This window comes from Hylaeus volcanicus, chromosome 4 (assembly GCF_026283585.1).
Source record: "Hylaeus volcanicus isolate JK05 chromosome 4, UHH_iyHylVolc1.0_haploid, whole genome shotgun sequence".
Lineage (NCBI taxonomy): Eukaryota > Metazoa > Arthropoda > Insecta > Hymenoptera > Colletidae > Hylaeus > Hylaeus volcanicus.
In genome coordinates, this window is record NC_071979.1 from 2867045 (window position 1) to 2883995 (window position 16951).

General features: G+C 34.7%; 2 protein-coding genes across 3 annotated transcripts in view; both read right to left on the reverse strand.

The window, feature by feature from the left end:
• The window catches only part of LOC128875695 (probable inactive tRNA-specific adenosine deaminase-like protein 3), a 19911-nt gene extending 18415 nt beyond the window's left edge, over positions 1 to 1496 (reverse strand). Inside the window, exon 1 of one of the 2 annotated variants that reach the window (XR_008456866.1) lies at positions 688 to 1496. The gene's annotated coding sequence lies outside the window, so the exon portion shown is untranslated. The remainder of the gene's footprint in view (positions 1 to 687) is intronic. The other variant, XM_054121512.1, reaches the window with a different exon arrangement.
• An 8-nt stretch (positions 1497 to 1504) lies between these two features.
• LOC128875697 (uncharacterized) overlaps positions 1505 to 16951 on the reverse strand; it is a 32274-nt gene continuing 16827 nt past the window's right edge. The window contains exons 20-31 of the mRNA XM_054121516.1: positions 15088 to 15175; positions 14475 to 14551; positions 14257 to 14391; positions 14047 to 14187; positions 12999 to 13196; positions 11692 to 11888; positions 11514 to 11620; positions 11220 to 11434; positions 8965 to 9090; positions 8056 to 8210; positions 7832 to 7967; positions 1505 to 5512 (exon numbers count right to left, since the gene is read on the reverse strand). Of these exons, the coding sequence (XP_053977491.1) occupies positions 5438 to 5512; positions 7832 to 7967; positions 8056 to 8210; positions 8965 to 9090; positions 11220 to 11434; positions 11514 to 11620; positions 11692 to 11888; positions 12999 to 13196; positions 14047 to 14187; positions 14257 to 14391; positions 14475 to 14551; positions 15088 to 15175 (1650 nt within the window). The 3' untranslated portion in view covers positions 1505 to 5437. The remainder of the gene's footprint in view (positions 5513 to 7831; positions 7968 to 8055; positions 8211 to 8964; positions 9091 to 11219; positions 11435 to 11513; positions 11621 to 11691; positions 11889 to 12998; positions 13197 to 14046; positions 14188 to 14256; positions 14392 to 14474; positions 14552 to 15087; positions 15176 to 16951) is intronic.

Here is a 16951-nt window from a genome sequence, read left to right on the forward strand (position 1 = left end):
CAAGCAAATAGCAGCAAATCAATTATATAGGAAAAACAAAACAACAAAGATCGGTAGTGTTTTCGAGGAAGACGAACCACCGATAGTCCTGATAATCGATAGTTTTAAATATTTTCCACCACTAGGAGGCATTCCGCGAAAGATGAACTCACACGCCTTCGATACACGACGTGTTAATTTGTTTAGGTGGAATTTTACATAGCGCGCTAGCGTGGCCAACCAACGAATCAAATCAAATTTCGCGCCGCGTTGCGACCGCCAAGATGGTGGTGGCACATTCGTGCAAAGCGTGTTCCTTATATAACAGAAAAGGAACAACAAGCGGGCACGAGTGACGCAGCATGCACGAACGTAAACTCTATTAGCGAACGCACTCGACGAACCGAACGAACGACACGACCGATGCAAAGCGACAAATAAATCCCGACCGAGCGGAAAATCGTGATTTTCCACCCACGGGAGCGGTCCGTTTTTCAATGGTTCCTGTTCACGCGCCAATATGTCTTCCATGGCCTTGAAACGAGATGTGACACGCGTGTCCCGCATCTTGTCAAACAAAACAAACAGTCTCGATCGAGGAAGACGGCTCGCTCGTGTCGCAATTGAAGGTGGCACACCACTGTGACACACGGGCACACGTGCTCGCCCTTTCCACTCGCGCCACTGTGAACGATGAAAAATTCTTACCTGCTGCCGTGAGAGAGCACACACGTTCCTTTCGCCAACTCTCGCTGGTTGCTTCCTCTTCGCGACGATACGAGACGAAAACACCGTCCTGACAGGCACACCTCGTAAAACCTTTTCGATACTTGACACTCGAGCCACCAACACACGAACACCACGGAAACGCACGTGAAGATATCCGCCGAGATGGACGTTTACAGCAGGTCGACGTATACCTTTCGTGATTACGAGTTATCGGCGCTATCGGCGCACCCTCTAGCGGCTCAAGGCGCAACCTCGCGACTGGAGGAAGGGAAAAGAACTCTTTCGATCTCGTTCACGAAAATCGATGGTTTATCCGAGTTTTGTTTAAGGGGACATTTCACTGTGAACCCATAAAAAACAGCATATTTTCAATCATTTTTTTCTCAGGAACTATTGCATAAAATTGAATGAATGTGTTTTCCCCCTTAAAGGTATGATTAAGGAAAGCAAATAAAAAATATTTCATCATTTATTTACAAAGTAATATGCATGTGTGCAAAAAAAAGTTATCCGCTGGCGCAAGTGATTTTGGCTCTCCTGGTAATCTGAAACAGAAAATCGAAGAAGTTTATTAAACTATGTCGTCACACCTATGGTCGGAACCTCCACTTATTTATTTCATCGAAAATAAATAAAATGGCAGCGTTTTTTGTGAAAGAGAGAAAAATACTTTTTTTGTACCGTAAATCAGGTGAAATTGTAAGTAAAAATCAAAATATCAACTACTTCGAGGTTCCGACCATAGGTGTGACGACATAGTTTAATAATCTTTTTCGATTTTCTGTTTCAGATTTCCAGGAGAGCCAAAATCACCTGCGCTAGCGGTTAACTTTTTTTTTGCACACATGCATATTATTTTGTAAATAAATGACAAAATATTTTTTACCAAAAAAAAATTATTTATTTACTTTCCTTAATCATACCTTTAAGGGGGAAACACATTCATTCAATTTTAAGCAATAGTTCCTGAGAAAAAAATTATTGAAAATATGCTTCTTTTTGTGCGTTCACAGTGGAATGCCCCCTTAAAGGAGGAGTCTGGTCCAGCTAATGTATTTTTCTAATGCATATAATTTCCAGATAAAATTAATTTTTGTTATTGAAACTTTTTTTACATATAAAGGGACGTTCAAAGAAGAAAATTTGACAGCGTAGATTTAACTTGAATGTATATATTAGATTATGTTACTAATTAAACTGTACACTAAATATTAATAAAAGAAATATTATTTATTTCAAACGACTTCTCTTTATTATATTAATACAACATATCAAGCAAATAGCAGCAAATCAATTACATAGGAAAAACAAAACAACAACGTATTTAATAAACAAACTGAAATATACAATTCGATACAATCGATCATACCAAGTATGAAACGGTATTTTAATTTTGATATATTTCAATAGTGTACATATATAGATATAGTAGTCGCAAGGAAAGGATTCTGTCAAAACGGTGGGACGCATAGCTCATCGAATTTTTATCCGATTCACTTGATTCAACGCTTAAATTGAAGGTAATTAAGTTTATATGCTGATGAACCTCGACTCTTAATGACTTATTATTATAGCATAAAGTTATTGCGAAATAACGGCCGACATGTATCGTACATTTTCATGTTTTTAGCCGCCATTTTTGCAATTAGCAATTTTTTTTTTGCAACTTGAGGTTCATACGCATTTTACGTACCTACTAAAGAAAACAATTTTCTGATTTTATCTATCAGATGTTTTCCTAGGCCTTCACGTATCCCACCGTTTTGACCGAATCCTTTCCTTGCGACTACTATTACTATGTACAGTGGGTGTAGAATGTATTCGTACATTGATCAATTTCCCAAAAAACTTTTATGTGAAATTGTAGTTTATTAACTCCTTTCTTTTATAATTAATGGTATTCTACATATTCTCGGAAATCTCTAGAATATAGTTCAAACAACAATTACTAGTTTATATAATTTGCGAAATTAACAAGAAAATACGAAAAATTGGTAGAAATATAGAAGCAAGAAGTATTCGCACGGTTCTTATGACGAACAATTTACAGTAGAATTTGTAACATAAGCGCATTAGTTTATTGCTTCGTGGGAATTATAAAACATTAGATTTCCAGTAAAAAAGACTTAAAAAATGCTCTAATAAAGGAATGAAAGAAGATACCACCCCGAATAACATCGACATTTATGATAGTTAATTTAATGGCTGGAAGAGTTGTAGTAATTATAAAATCGAAAGGAAATCCCACGAAGTATTAATTATTTATAAATTAATGTAAATTTCGTTTTTTTTAAAATGAAGTTTTAAAAATTTGACACTTGTACGAACACTTATTGCTTCTGTATTTCTATCGATTTATTCTTTTTTCTTGTTGATTTCTCACTTCTACAAAATAACTAATCTTTTCGTAGTGTATCTATTCTAAAGATTTCCAAGAATATGTAGAATATCACTGTTTATAAAGAAAAAGTTAATAAATCACAATTTCACATAGTTTTTTTGGAAATTGTTCGGTGTACGAATACTTTCTACACCCACTGTATGTATACATTCAAATTAAATCTACACTGTCAAATTTTCTTCTTTGAACGTCCCTTTATGTGTAAAAAAAGTTTCAATAACAAACATTAATTATGTCTGGATATTATATGCATTAGAAAAATACATTAGCTGGACCAGACTCCCCTCTTAATTGCGCACAGTGGCTATGTATTAATTGTAGAAATTAACTCTGTGCCTTTCTAAGCTAAACTTACCATTTATTTATCAAGAAAAATCATACAACTTTTGATTTTTCCTCAGTCACGCATTTCAAAACAATTCTATGTGTTTTATTAATATGAACGTTAGTACGTAACCAAGTGACCAGTACACATTTTTATTTAAACTAGAGTTGCAAATGTAATTATGTAAATGTAAAAACACAGAATTAATTGCTAAACCTAATAAATTCCAAGTATATTTCTAATCTATTAGAAGAACAAGAATAAGCAAAATTTGTGGGGTATTTCAAATATATAGATAAATTGTGATGACCATCAGGTATAGACTTAGGTTTATATACGGATTGATTGTAATCTAATATGGTCATTAGATATTGTAATTGAATATTGTAATCTCACTATGAGATCAGATCGAGAACTTAGAAGGCTGATAATTCTACGTATCGAGATGATGAGTAAATATTTTTACCTAACCGTTCAGATTTTGTGTCGAAAAAAAACAAGCGTATTTTGTTGATACAAATATCTGACGTGCTAACAGTTGCTGAGGATCGCTTTACATGGCGTTTTTCGATTCTGTTTCGTGAAAACTCTCTGGTATGCTGAATGCAAATCCACAAAATTAATTTCTACACCTAATACATAGAAAATCTAGAGCCTTGTGATGAAACGAATTAAGCCTTTAAGGGTTACGCTAAATTTGTAAAGTTATTTTCCTTGTAATAATATTGAATACACCTTAACAATACAAATAGTACATTTTTAAATAAATACGTGGTCATAAGAATTATTTTGATAATGTCAGTAAATGTAGCTAGTGCTGAAGAATCGTTCTCAAAGCTAAAGTTAAGTAAAAGATCAACTATGAAAGGTTGTCTCTACTTGCAATATTGTAATTTAAAAGAGACATTACTTCCAAATTAGATTTTTATGTAATTAATGATAATTTTAGCGCTGCTAAAAGAAGAAAAGTAGTTCCATAAATTGTAGGTAAATTGTAATTATTTTTGTAAGATGTTTATGGAAACACTCTTTCCAATTTTATATCTTTGAAGAGAACGTCGTGTTCCACTAATGCCAAATTACACTTATTGGACAAATTTTAGGTACATTGTAACTTTTTTTGTAAGTTGTTTATGGAAACACTCTTTCCAATTTTATATCTTGAAAAGAACGTCGTGTTTCCACTAATGCCAAACTAAACTTATTGAACAAATGTCTGTTCAAAATGTGAAGTTCTTACGAAATACAATTAGGCAGAGATAAATTACGGCTGCGTGACAAATATTATATAAATAAATACATAATCTCGTATTAAAATATAATCTCACAACACATATACAGTACAATGTTTACAAGATCTGAAGAGTTTTAAGCCTTTTAAACCTACATTTGATTTTTTTTGAGCATCATGATGGCGGACGTCGTCGGGAAACGAACGTTCCGGTTCGTTAAGCGGGAAAATAGTAATTAACGACGTCGTCGTGCGCGTCTCGACTGGCATGATGTTCCGGTAGAGAGGGAGACGAATGAAATTAGGCGAACCGCCTTCGAAGTTTCGCAATACCCTTTTGAACCATCGCTCGCTTCGTAAATGACCGTGGCTGCATTAAGGATTGAGATCGATGCTTGGAAGTCGACGTAAAACTTTTATGCTCCTGTTAACTGTTATTACGATTACTTAACGAGACGAACACGCTTCTTCGTGTGTGCAATTTATGCGGCACCGGTTCAGGGGGAATCCCGGCGCGGCAGGGTCGTTGCTGCATACGATTATGATAAATCGTGATAGCGTTCGTGGGAATGAAAGTCGCTTGCCTTGGGAGACAGGAAAGTAAAGGAAAATAGGATAATCGAGAGTTGAGAATTTCGGTATCAAGTAATTGCGTAACGGTGTAATTTATGGGTCGAACGTTACTCGTATTAGGAAAGCAGTCGCGACTCGATAGGATCAATCGAATTCAATTTGCGCTACGGATCGAATGATCGATTAACGCGGGAATCGTTCACGTGAAGTTCGCGTACGTTTCGAAGTATTTCAAGTACGTGATCACTGCGTCGTACAAGTACTCCATGTGTTCCTGAAATAAAAGAAGAAACGTGCGAGTAATACAAATAATAATAGAACGAAACATTAATTTTTATACTTGATTTGCTACGTGCTTCGCGTTAGTGACTAAAATATTTTTTATTCCCTTTTTCTTTCTTTGCTTTTTATATTGGATGTTACCTGGCTGCATTTTATCTTAATTTATTTCATTTTTCTTTGCGTTTACTCGTTGTTGGGAGGCTAGAGTCAATCGAAACTATGTGACTATAAATATTTCATGTCTAGTCATGTTGGTTGGTGTATATCACCGATTGGACCACTTGAAACGTTTTTATTTAGGCGTATTGCTTTTGCAATACAAAATCTCAATTTTCTAACTGTTCTTATGTTGTTTATTAATGGGAAACTATTGTTCCTTTTTCTCTGCAATTTACGTAATCGCAATTATGAATATATATAGTTGATTTTAAAGTGTTAAATACAAGATTTAGTTTGTTTTCTGCATAATTAAATATTTGCAACGAGGGTGATGGGTTGTTTGGAACAATTGTTTTGGAGTTGATTGAATTGGAGTTGATTAGATCTTTTCAAGTAATTTTTCTAAATCTTGTTCTATTTTTAGCGTTTTTAGGGAATCTGATTATTTTTGGTATGCACTGCAGTTGTTTATTAACTCGCATATATTGTTCAATTAATTAATATTGATTAGATCGAGGCAAATTCATTTAATAATGTCAATTGCTGTAAAAGTTGAATATTGAGAAATACAACTATTTATAAGAGCGTAATTATCTTTTTTTTTTTATAGATGTTTGGACTAATCTCAGGCATGGGGTTATTTGAAAAATTTGAAACTTTTAACTATTTTGATAATATTTCTTATCAAATACTTATTATGTACAGGGTGTTTCAGGCAACTGGAAGAGGATGTACCTCCTAAACGGTTGGGAATAGAAAGAAATGTTGTCAGTGAAAGTTAAATGGTTTCGGATGGTGCATAACATGCAACCAATTTTATGCACTTTTGTGCATCGGTGCACCAGAAAAATGCAACTGTACTTTTAAAAAAAATGAAAATTTATACTTTTGACGACACAGATCGATGTAGTTTCTTGTGCTCTACAAAAAAGTATTAACATACTTATGCCCTAAATTTCTTCGTTAGGAAGTTATCAATGGTAAAAGTCAGCCGAACTATTTCTACTTTTTGAACAAGTACCGCGCATACCTCTTTGCACCGGGCTCCACAAATTATGTAGCCGGCCCTGAATATGCCACCTGACAAAGTTGGTCCTCGCAAAATTGATTTCCTCTGAAACTTGCTTTGAAATTTATTTCCTATGAAACTGCACTTTTCTTAGAAATGGAAATTTATACTTTTGACGACACAGATTGCTGTAGTTTCTTGTGTTCTACAAAAAAGTATTAACGTACTTATGCCCTAAACTTGTTCGTTAGGAAGTAATCGATGGTAAAAGTTGTTGGAGCTCCTCAAGATCAGTAAAAAGCTGTGAATACACTTTATCTATTACAGATTCCACCGCGATCGCCGGATGTCACACCCCTTGACTTCTTTTTATGGGGATCTGTAAAAGATATAGTGTATTCGCACCCCTTTACTAATCTTGAGAAGCTCCAACAACGCATTCAGCAAGAAATATGCAAAATTGCGGAAAGGGACATAAATAATGTATTGCGAAACGTCAAGAAGAGGATAGAAAAGTGCTTGGACTGCAATGGAGAATAGTTCGAACACCTGTTATAACGTAGATACTTGCCGAGGGACAGAAATAGTTTGGATAACTTTTACCATCAATAACTTCCTAACAGTTTGAACATCTGTTATAACGTAGATACTTGCTGAGGGACAGAAATAGTTCAGATAACTTTTACCATCGATAACTTCCTAACGAAGAAGTTTAGGGCATAAATACGTTAATACTTTTTTGTAGAGCACGAGAAACTGCATCGATATGTGTCGTCAAAAGTATAAGTTTCCATTTCTAAGAAAAGTGCAGTTGCATTTCTCTGATACACCGATGCACAAAAGTGCATAAAATTGGTTGCACGTTATGCACCATCTAAAACCATCTAACTTTCACTTACAACATTTTTTTTTATTCCCAATCGTTTACGAGATACAGCCTCTTCCAGTTGTGTGAGGCACTCTGTATAAAATATCATTAATATCCTGCGTTATCCTTCCTTAAAATGAAGTCACGGTAATCTGTTTTACCCAAAACGATCTAATGGACCCCAATTTCTTCTATTATTTATTTTATTCGTATCCGAGGGATTTTCCATTAATTGTAATAATAGCAGTAATTATAGCAACGAAATAAAAATTTACCAAAGATTGAACAAAATCGGGCCTTGATCTCCTAACCGCGCGAATCGCCAAGCAAACGTCGCATTCACGTTCTACGGCCATTCTCTCCAAAAGAAAACTTAAGGCCAGGTAAAGTCCACAGCCGGTTACACCGTCGCTAATTGAAAACAGAAACACTTTAACGTACTTCGCGTTAACTGTCTGATTAATACGAAGATATTTTTGAAAATTCAACGTATCCTTACTGGCAGAGGACAACGGTCGGTCCGTCTCCCCTGGAAATTCTCTCGGTGGCTTGCCACAGCGTTACCAACGTCATCGTTGACGGTGGATTTTGATTTCTGCCGGCAGTCCATTCCGTGAACCGTAAAATCGTTACCTGTTGTTCCATGGCAGGCTTCTGAAATAAAATAAACAAACAAATCGGTGTATTTTTCACCGTTTGCATAGATAGGACATCGCAAATGTTTTTATAATAGATGATGAATGAAAAGTTGAGTTCTCTTGTGGGTTCATTGCATAATTTTTATAATTTGAATTCCAGTTTTTATGAAACGAGCAAGGAATACGAAGCTTTTTGTTATTTTTTGCGTTTCCTGAAAAATGGTACTTTTTGGCCTTTCGATAGTAATTACTCAGGATACAGATGACCTATCGAGTCCAGACTTTTTTGTTTGACGCAGAATCACCTTATCTAAAGTACAATGACGGGCGATTTGTCAAAATTGTGTTCAGATAAGAAAATAAAAAATAAAAAAAGTATGAAGAACACAACAAACATTCTTTTTAAAGTTGTCTTGTTTTTTTGTTTTTTTTAATTTTTATTGATACTCTTCGCTGTTTTGTACTTTAGACTTTGCAGAACAACCTTAAAAAGGATTGGGTACAAAAAACAGCTAGTAGTGCTTCCCTTAAATTAAATAATTGAAAAGTAACGTATGAAGAAACATTAAATTCTGTTTGTATTAGTCTTCTATTTTCCAACATACCCTCTTTTTTTTTGTGTAAGAATGACGATACGATCTCAAAATATATATTTTGTATCTAATAGCCTGGAGTCTTAAATTAATATTGAAAACGCTTTAATTAAAACTATGTAATAAATGGGTTATCAAACGATAAAACCTGTTTCATGAAAAGTTTGATCAGCTCACCTCGGAATTGTCGATGAGTACCAGTTTGTGCGAGACGTAAAAGTCGAATTCGACTGATCCTGTTGCCTTAATGTTTATGTATGGTACCGGCTTGAACTCCTCGGACGGAATAATGGGACAGCAGCTCTGCAAAGAGTATGTTTCTCAAGTATGTCTCGACGGACATCGGCGTTCAATCGATAATCGATTCATAGGGATGCAGTCTCGATAACACTGTCCAACAAATTTAAACTTTTTTTTAAATTCCGCGATATCCACTAGGTGATTTTTACAGGGTTCCTCGTCCTAAATACGAATCTGAAAGTGAAATTGCTCCATCGCCCTTAGTTTTCGAGAAATTCGCGATTTTGTAAATACGGTCGATTTTGAGAGAAAACGTAGTACTACTTGAAAACTACGAACGCTAGAAAGTTCTTGTAGTCTTAAAAGATAGAGGAGTGTTTTCTAAATATGAAGACATATTCCTTTAGAATTATCTGCTCTTTTGAATGCCTGTAAATGAACACCGAAGTTCAAAAAGTTGGCGACGCGAGTACTTTTCACGACACATACGTTTGTATTTTTATGAAAAGTTATTCGTCTAGGTCGAATTTACTATGCATTATAGGATTCTGCAAACATTTCTGAAGAGAAAACCACCCGCGGTAAGTGTTGGAACGTTTTCTAGTTCGTACAGATCCAGAAAATATTAATTTAGAACGCACGAATTCTGTTTGCCGGCGTGCATGCTTCGCTCGCTTTATATCGGTGAATCAGGGCCGTCGTCATGCGTTCTGCACAATCGTCGCCACGTGCTTGAATAATAACCATCAAATTCTCGTAACTTTGTTAAAATTCGCCCCACATTGACGATTAGAAAACCATTTTAAAGCTTAATGTTTCTACTTTTCGATACTTTAATCTTTTGTTATTTAAGTTAGTGTTTGGGGGGTAAACTCTGCTCTAAAGAGAGATTTTTTATAGGTAGCAGTTTTCATTAAAAATTAACAACAAAATATACAATTATAGATTGAGTTAATTGTTAAATAATTCAATTTAGATTTAAATAAAGTTTGCTCAATACCAAATTAACAAAAGTCGAATAATTGAAGATACAAAAACAGGAAATTAATGATTAATATTTAAACAGTCGAAAATTGTCTCCGTTTTGTTGAGTTCCAGTATAAATGAAATATTAAAAATGAAGAATTACTTATCTGGAACATGTAAATGTAATACAAAAACCGATAGCGCGTGGCACCGATTAGGCGAATCCCGTAGCGACGGCCCTGACTGACCGAAACATAACGAGCAATGGCTGTGCAGCGGCAAAACATCGTTCATGCGTTCCGAGTTGACGTTTTGTCATACCGTATGGATTAGAAACCGTTCCAACATTTGCCGCGGGTGGTTTTCTCTTCAGAAATGTTTGCAGAATCCGATAACGTAGTGTAAATTCGACCTAGGTGAATAACTGTTCATTAAAATACAAAAGTATTTCGTGAAAAATTCACGCATCATCACCTTTTTGAACTTTGGTCTTCATTTACAGGCATTCAAATGAGCAGATAATTCTAAAGGAACATGGCATTATATTCAGAAAACACTCCTCTATCTTTTAAGGCTAAAGAGAACTTTCTAGCGTTCGTAGTTTTCAAGTAGTACTACGTTTTATCTCAAAATCGACCGTTTTTACAAAATCTCGTATTTCTCGAAAACTAAGGGTGATGGAGCAATTGCACTTTTGGTTTCGTATTTAGGACGAGGAACCCTATAAGAATCACCTAGTGGATATCGCGGAAAAAAAAATCGTGTTGGACAGTGTAATTAGTCTCACTACTTGTTCACTCAATTTCCACTCAATTATAATATTTGCAGAATAAAATAAATTCTTATTTAGGTTGAACATTTGTAGGCACGTTGAAAGTTTCGGTAATATTTAAACGTGTTTCGAAGTATCTTTATGAATTGTGATAATTAATATTGGAATACCTGTACTGTTTTTCGGAGCTTCCAACCATAAAGAAACACGTTAATAATAAGTAGACTGCGGATCTTTATGCATTTATAGGACATTTGAATGTGCAAGAAACTACAAAATGTAAACAATATAGAAGAGAATATAAAAGCAAAGATATAAAAAAGATCGAAAGTAAAGTTCACGTTATAATATTCGCAGAATAAAATAAATTCCTATATAGGTTCGATGTTTCTAGGTACATTTGCAAAAATTTTATTTTGCATAAAGATCCACAGTCTTGTGATAAGGTACAAACCGTATCGTTCGGATCAGGTGGTTGTAGCATAACGATCAACTCCACTTTGTATTCGGCCACCATTCTCCAGAAATCGCTGAACGTCCCCGGCAACGGTAACTGCGTAGCCAGGTACTGATTCTGCAATCTCACACCGTCCACGTAAATAGCGGAAATGTAATCGCTGTCCTCATCTGTCGGTGGATATCTCTTCAAGTACACTCTGCCGACTTTCGCTGCAAAGGAAATCGTTGCATTATTGCAACTAAGCGTCAAAGAGGGTCGATAGGGAAGCGCAGAAAGATAATTTTGAACCTGAAGCTAATTCTGGGAATCTGTTTTTGGCAAGGTTGCGTTCCGACAGTGACGATTGACTGGTCGGTGGCCGAAGGGCTTCGTCTTGCCAAGATGTCTTTTTCAGACTGTAAATTTCATATCCTTTTAAGTCGTTCGGTGCTCGAACTGGTCGTCGATAAGAAAATAGGGCGATTACCTATGCTGCTGGATCACCAATTGTTTTTTAAGCTCCATAATTTTCAATGGGAGAATCTCGTCGCAAGGCAACGACGTTGGAATTGAAAGTAAACATTCTAAGAGGGTTAAATGAGCCAAGAGGTACTGTTGCTTCGTGTCGACCATGTTGGCTCTTTGACTTCTGATCGACATGGTTTCGGCGTATACATCGACTACCTGGAAGTATTTGAAAAATAGAAACATTGCATTGTTCTTCAGAGGGCTTGGGAATATTTTTTAAAAATATAGTAAACGGCAACGTATCAACCCAAGCGTGTTGTTCGTTTTTAACGGACTTCGAAAAGAAAAAGTTTACTCAATTCGACATGTATTAGGTTGTCCCGAAAGTTTCTTTCGCGAGTTGTACTCAATTATTTTATATGGTCGTGTTTATATAAATAGACAGTCTAATTTCATACATATTCATGTTGTAACAGTAACGGAGCAAAATAAATCGTGCACAATTCAGTAATGTAACATAAAACATAAACTATTGTGCATGTATTACTTATTAATAAAGCGAAAGAAACTTTTGGGACAACCTAATATATATATGCATGATTATGCATAATCCCCACATTTACCAACTTTAATCCCCAGTTTATTACGTTTACTGTAATCATATACATCCCATTTAAAAAGTAGTTTCAAAATGCACTAACAACATATATATATATATTATTAAAATCAAATTATATATTTTTTTTTTTTAGGTGTTACTCGATTACGTCCAGACGGCTTGACTAATCGGGATGAAACCTGTTGCATCTTGTAGAGCATATCTCCGGGGTGGTCCCATTATCAAAAAATTGTGGGATTTCTCATTTTTTATCTGTTTTTTTTTTTGCAAAAAACTGAAAAATTTTGTATTGCTTCTTATCCCAAAACGAATTGACCAATCGGATTGAACCTTCTTGCATCTGGTAGGGCTTCGTTGCCTCTTAAAAGCTTAAAAAGACATTTGACCTACTTCCGTTTTTTACCACTTTATTGCACTTTTTATCGAAAATTGTATTCTCAAAGGTTGTAACGAAACGTTCGTACTGGTAGCTACTTCTGATCGCGGCATCCTCACTTATGTTTTCCTTAAAAAAAGCTTTTAGATTTTACCATATTAAGTTTTAGAATAGATTATTTACGTTTTATGAAGATACACAAAAAAGCTATTGACCATTTTTAAGAACGAAAACGAATCACATGCTCGGATTAACATATCAGTGTTTAATACTTTTTCTATGTCAGGTGACTATTCAAGAAATCAAATTGTTGTTTGTTAAAATGTTTTACCCCTTCCGCAGCGGCTCGTCGAAGACAAATGTCGCATAAAATTATGGTTCCAGTTCTCCCGACGCCTGCGCTACAATGGACCACCACAGGTCCATTTCCGGGTGACGTTGCCAAAAGCTTCTTTAAATACGTTACCACAGAATGCGTGGACAACGGCACACCGTGATCCGGCCATGCTGTATAATGCAGGTGCTCGATCTAGATTTCGAAACATCATTCCAACCATTTCTTAAATTAGACAAAATAGGCACTCTCGTGGCAGGGTTTCTCAAAAAAAAGGGTCTACGAAAGTTCTCAGAAGACAAGAAGCACATTTCTCATATAGCGAAATAAAAAAGACGCTTTTCGTATAATTTTATTTCTATTCCAGACGTCTGTTAAATTAAAGTGTTTTCTATCGTCGATAGCGATGGAATCAAAAAAAGAGATTGGAAATGAAAAAGCTTAACAGTTTGAAAGAATTTAAATGTCTTATTCGTTAGGTCATTCTGCTTACTATCGAGATAAAATACAAATATGTAAACATTATTGGGATTTCTTATTGGAATGAAACAATTTTATTTGGACGCTAAGTAATGAGATAGAATTTTCTAATGTTATGTAATGCACGAAATTAATTTATCGTTAAATGTTATTAAAAAGTTTCAAAAAGACTCGAACGAGAACTTTAATTATTGTTTATAATTATTTATACTGTATATATACTATATCAATCAACGTATATAATGTTTAAATTGAGAAATATAAAATCATTAAAATTGAAATAAAATTTTGGAAACGCATGTATATATGTTACGGTGAGTGTGATAAATACGGTGATTATGCATAATCCCCACATTTACCAACTTTAATCCCCAGTTTATTACGTTTACTGTAACATATACATCCCATTTAAAAAGTAGTTTCAAAATGCACCAACAACGTAACAATATAATTCCACTTTAAGGGATAAGTTAAAAGTTTCTTTCTACCGAGAGTTTCGCTGGCAGGTAAAGTTTCAGAAACACTGCTTTATTATACTGATTGAAAAAACCGTCGTCGGTATTACCTTGCGAGTATCATTTCCGCAGGTCACGTGAAAAGTACGAAATGTATAATCCGCGAACACGGTGTGTTTAGCGTTGAAGACAAGTAGATCGCCGTATTTCTTCTTTTTCAGAATGTCGGGCCAGTACTGTTCGCATTTCGCCTATGAAAATTTCGTCGTCGATTATTACCTGCTCGTTAGCATTTTTTTTAACGTCGAGAGTGAACAAACCTTTCCGTTCTCGACTGTGTTCGCGACCATACAAATTATGAGGGTTTCTTCTTGCCAGATCATTCTCCAGAAGTCGATGACCGTGGTCGCCTTTGGACCTTGGGTAGCTATGTAACACTTTTCCTTTTTGTAACCCTTTTACAAAATTCGTCAAGTTTATCATACCGGATTCATTTAGTTAGTATAAAATTGTTTATCGTGGGATCGAGTCTAAATACCTTGATGTAATTAGCGTTGATGTAATCCGAGTGAGGATCGTCCGAAAGCTTATTCAATATCACGCGGTTCTCGTCGTCTGCAAAGTATTTCGTACTTCGTCAATTGGAAGACAATTACAATCATTGAATCAATTTAAACAAAATATCAGCTTATAGGGGATCATGAGACGAAACTTTTTTATATTTATAGTTTATCCATAGAACGCTTAGTTTCGAAAGTAAAAATTGAAAAGATAGGAGTTCGTTGCAAAAATTGAATTTCATGAAAAAGGTCTTCTAAGTTTTCAATTTTTATCTCTAAAACTGACCGTCGTATGAATAAACTGTACCTATGAAGAAAGTTTCGTTTTTTTATTCTCTATAAGGTGATGTTTTTTTTTAACTCGATTGTTCGACTGTTGTTTTTTTTTCATTATGACAAAAACAGGAAAAGGGTTTTTCAAGTTTTTAATTTTTATTTTTGAAACTAAACGCCCTATGAATAAACTGTGAATATGAAAAGGTTCTGCCTTTGTAAGATTCAAGCCTCTACGTCTCTTAGAATTTCCAGCTAAAGTCGTCCCGCAGTCAAAGGGTTAACAGTCGTAAATTATAAAAGAGAAATTTTACGCACACGCTATGAGATTTCCGTATCGATTCTTCGGTTTGTTCTGCGGAAGCTTCCCGTATTCCCACGATTTCGTTTGGCCTCTTGGGAGTGTCTATCAAATAATTTGTACAATCATGAAATCATTTTTGCTTTTTTTTTTGAAATTGTATTAGACAGGTGTGGATAAAAGTTTTTAAGGCCCGGGACTTGGGGTTTTATACAGGATGTTTCGCAATACATGTTCGCTTTAACCCATTAACCCAACACTACATGTATTAGGTTGTCCGAAAAGTTTCTTTCGTGAGTTGCATTCAATTATTTTCTGTGGCAGTGTTTCTATAAATAGACAATCTAATTTCTTAGACATTGATGCTGTAACAGTAATGAACCGAAATGAATTGTACACAATTTTGTAATGTAACATAAAACATAAAATATTGTGTATGAATTAATTCTTAATCAAACGAAAGAAACTTTTGGAACAACCTAATACGTTTGTTATTACTACACAACTTCAAAACGTAATACAACATGTAAACAAACGATTAAAAATAATGTTTGAACGTTCACGGTGGAGTGTTCGAGTACCTGCTAGGATAAAATAATATTCTAACAGATAAAATAGGAAATATTTCGTAAAGTATCAATTTTTCAACTGTCATACTATAACACTCGACGTATGCAAAATGGCAAGATGGAATAAGTAAAACTATATGTAGTAACATTAACAGAAAAAAATGTGCAAATGCATTTTACACTTGTACCATTGTACCAAATAAAAGAACTATACCATCAAAAGATGGCCTAATATTGATTAATATTGGGGTTTCGATTTTTTCTTTAATAACTTCTTTAATAACTCTTTTTGTATCTCCGCTGAAGATGGAGTTACGGTTTGTCCCAGTTTTTAGAATCACCCTGTATAGAAGTCACATGTTTGATTAACCTGAGAGACAGTAATTAAGCGAATACCAGTTAGTGGTGTTATTCAGAGACTAAAGTTATGGTCTGCAATTAATCCATTAATCTCTTAAATGGCATTCGTTTAATTTCTGTTCTAACAGGTTAATTAAGCGTGTGATTTCTTCATAGGAGTCACGTGCTATTTGGTAAATTATAGCGAAGAGTCTATCAACAATCTAAAATTACAAAGAAGAGTCATTTTCATGACGTGAAGAATCTAATTGAGAAACGGTTTCATGAATTCTTCCTGCAATAAATTATAACCATTTTCCCTATCTGAGGTTCTTTCCATGCAACGGAACATTTTTTAATCGAGAAACATTAATAGGGAAATTTAAATAATTAATGCAAAATAAAAATTGGTAAAATTTTTAAGCATAGAGTAAATTGTTTGATACGGCAGTTTTCATAAACACAGCATTTTCATTTTTCTGGATCTATGCAATTGGCCATTTTATACATATAGGGTGTCCCAGAATTAGTGTGAGAACCGGAAATGGAAGGTAGCTGAGACGATTATAAACCGCAATTTCCTTTGCTAAAATGCCGTACACTGCATCGTTGATAATTAAAAAACAAAGCACCATCCGACATTTTTGCAAAGGAAATTCTGGTTCATAATCGTCTCAGCTATTCTCCATTCCCGGTTCTTACACTAATTCTAGAACACCCTGTATATTGCAACGTAATCAATGCAATATACTCTATTTATACATCTCTATTCTATGAAAATTATATTCTATTATTATATTAGGTAGACTGGAAAGTAATGTCGTTTCTTTTTTACATTAAATTCAAACAAATTTTTGATAAATTTCTATTTTCAAGCAATTATGTATATATATATAGGTAGGTGGAGGAAAACAAACTATTAGGTACCGGAAAAAGTTCCTGCAGTTTATGTATATACATACATATATATATA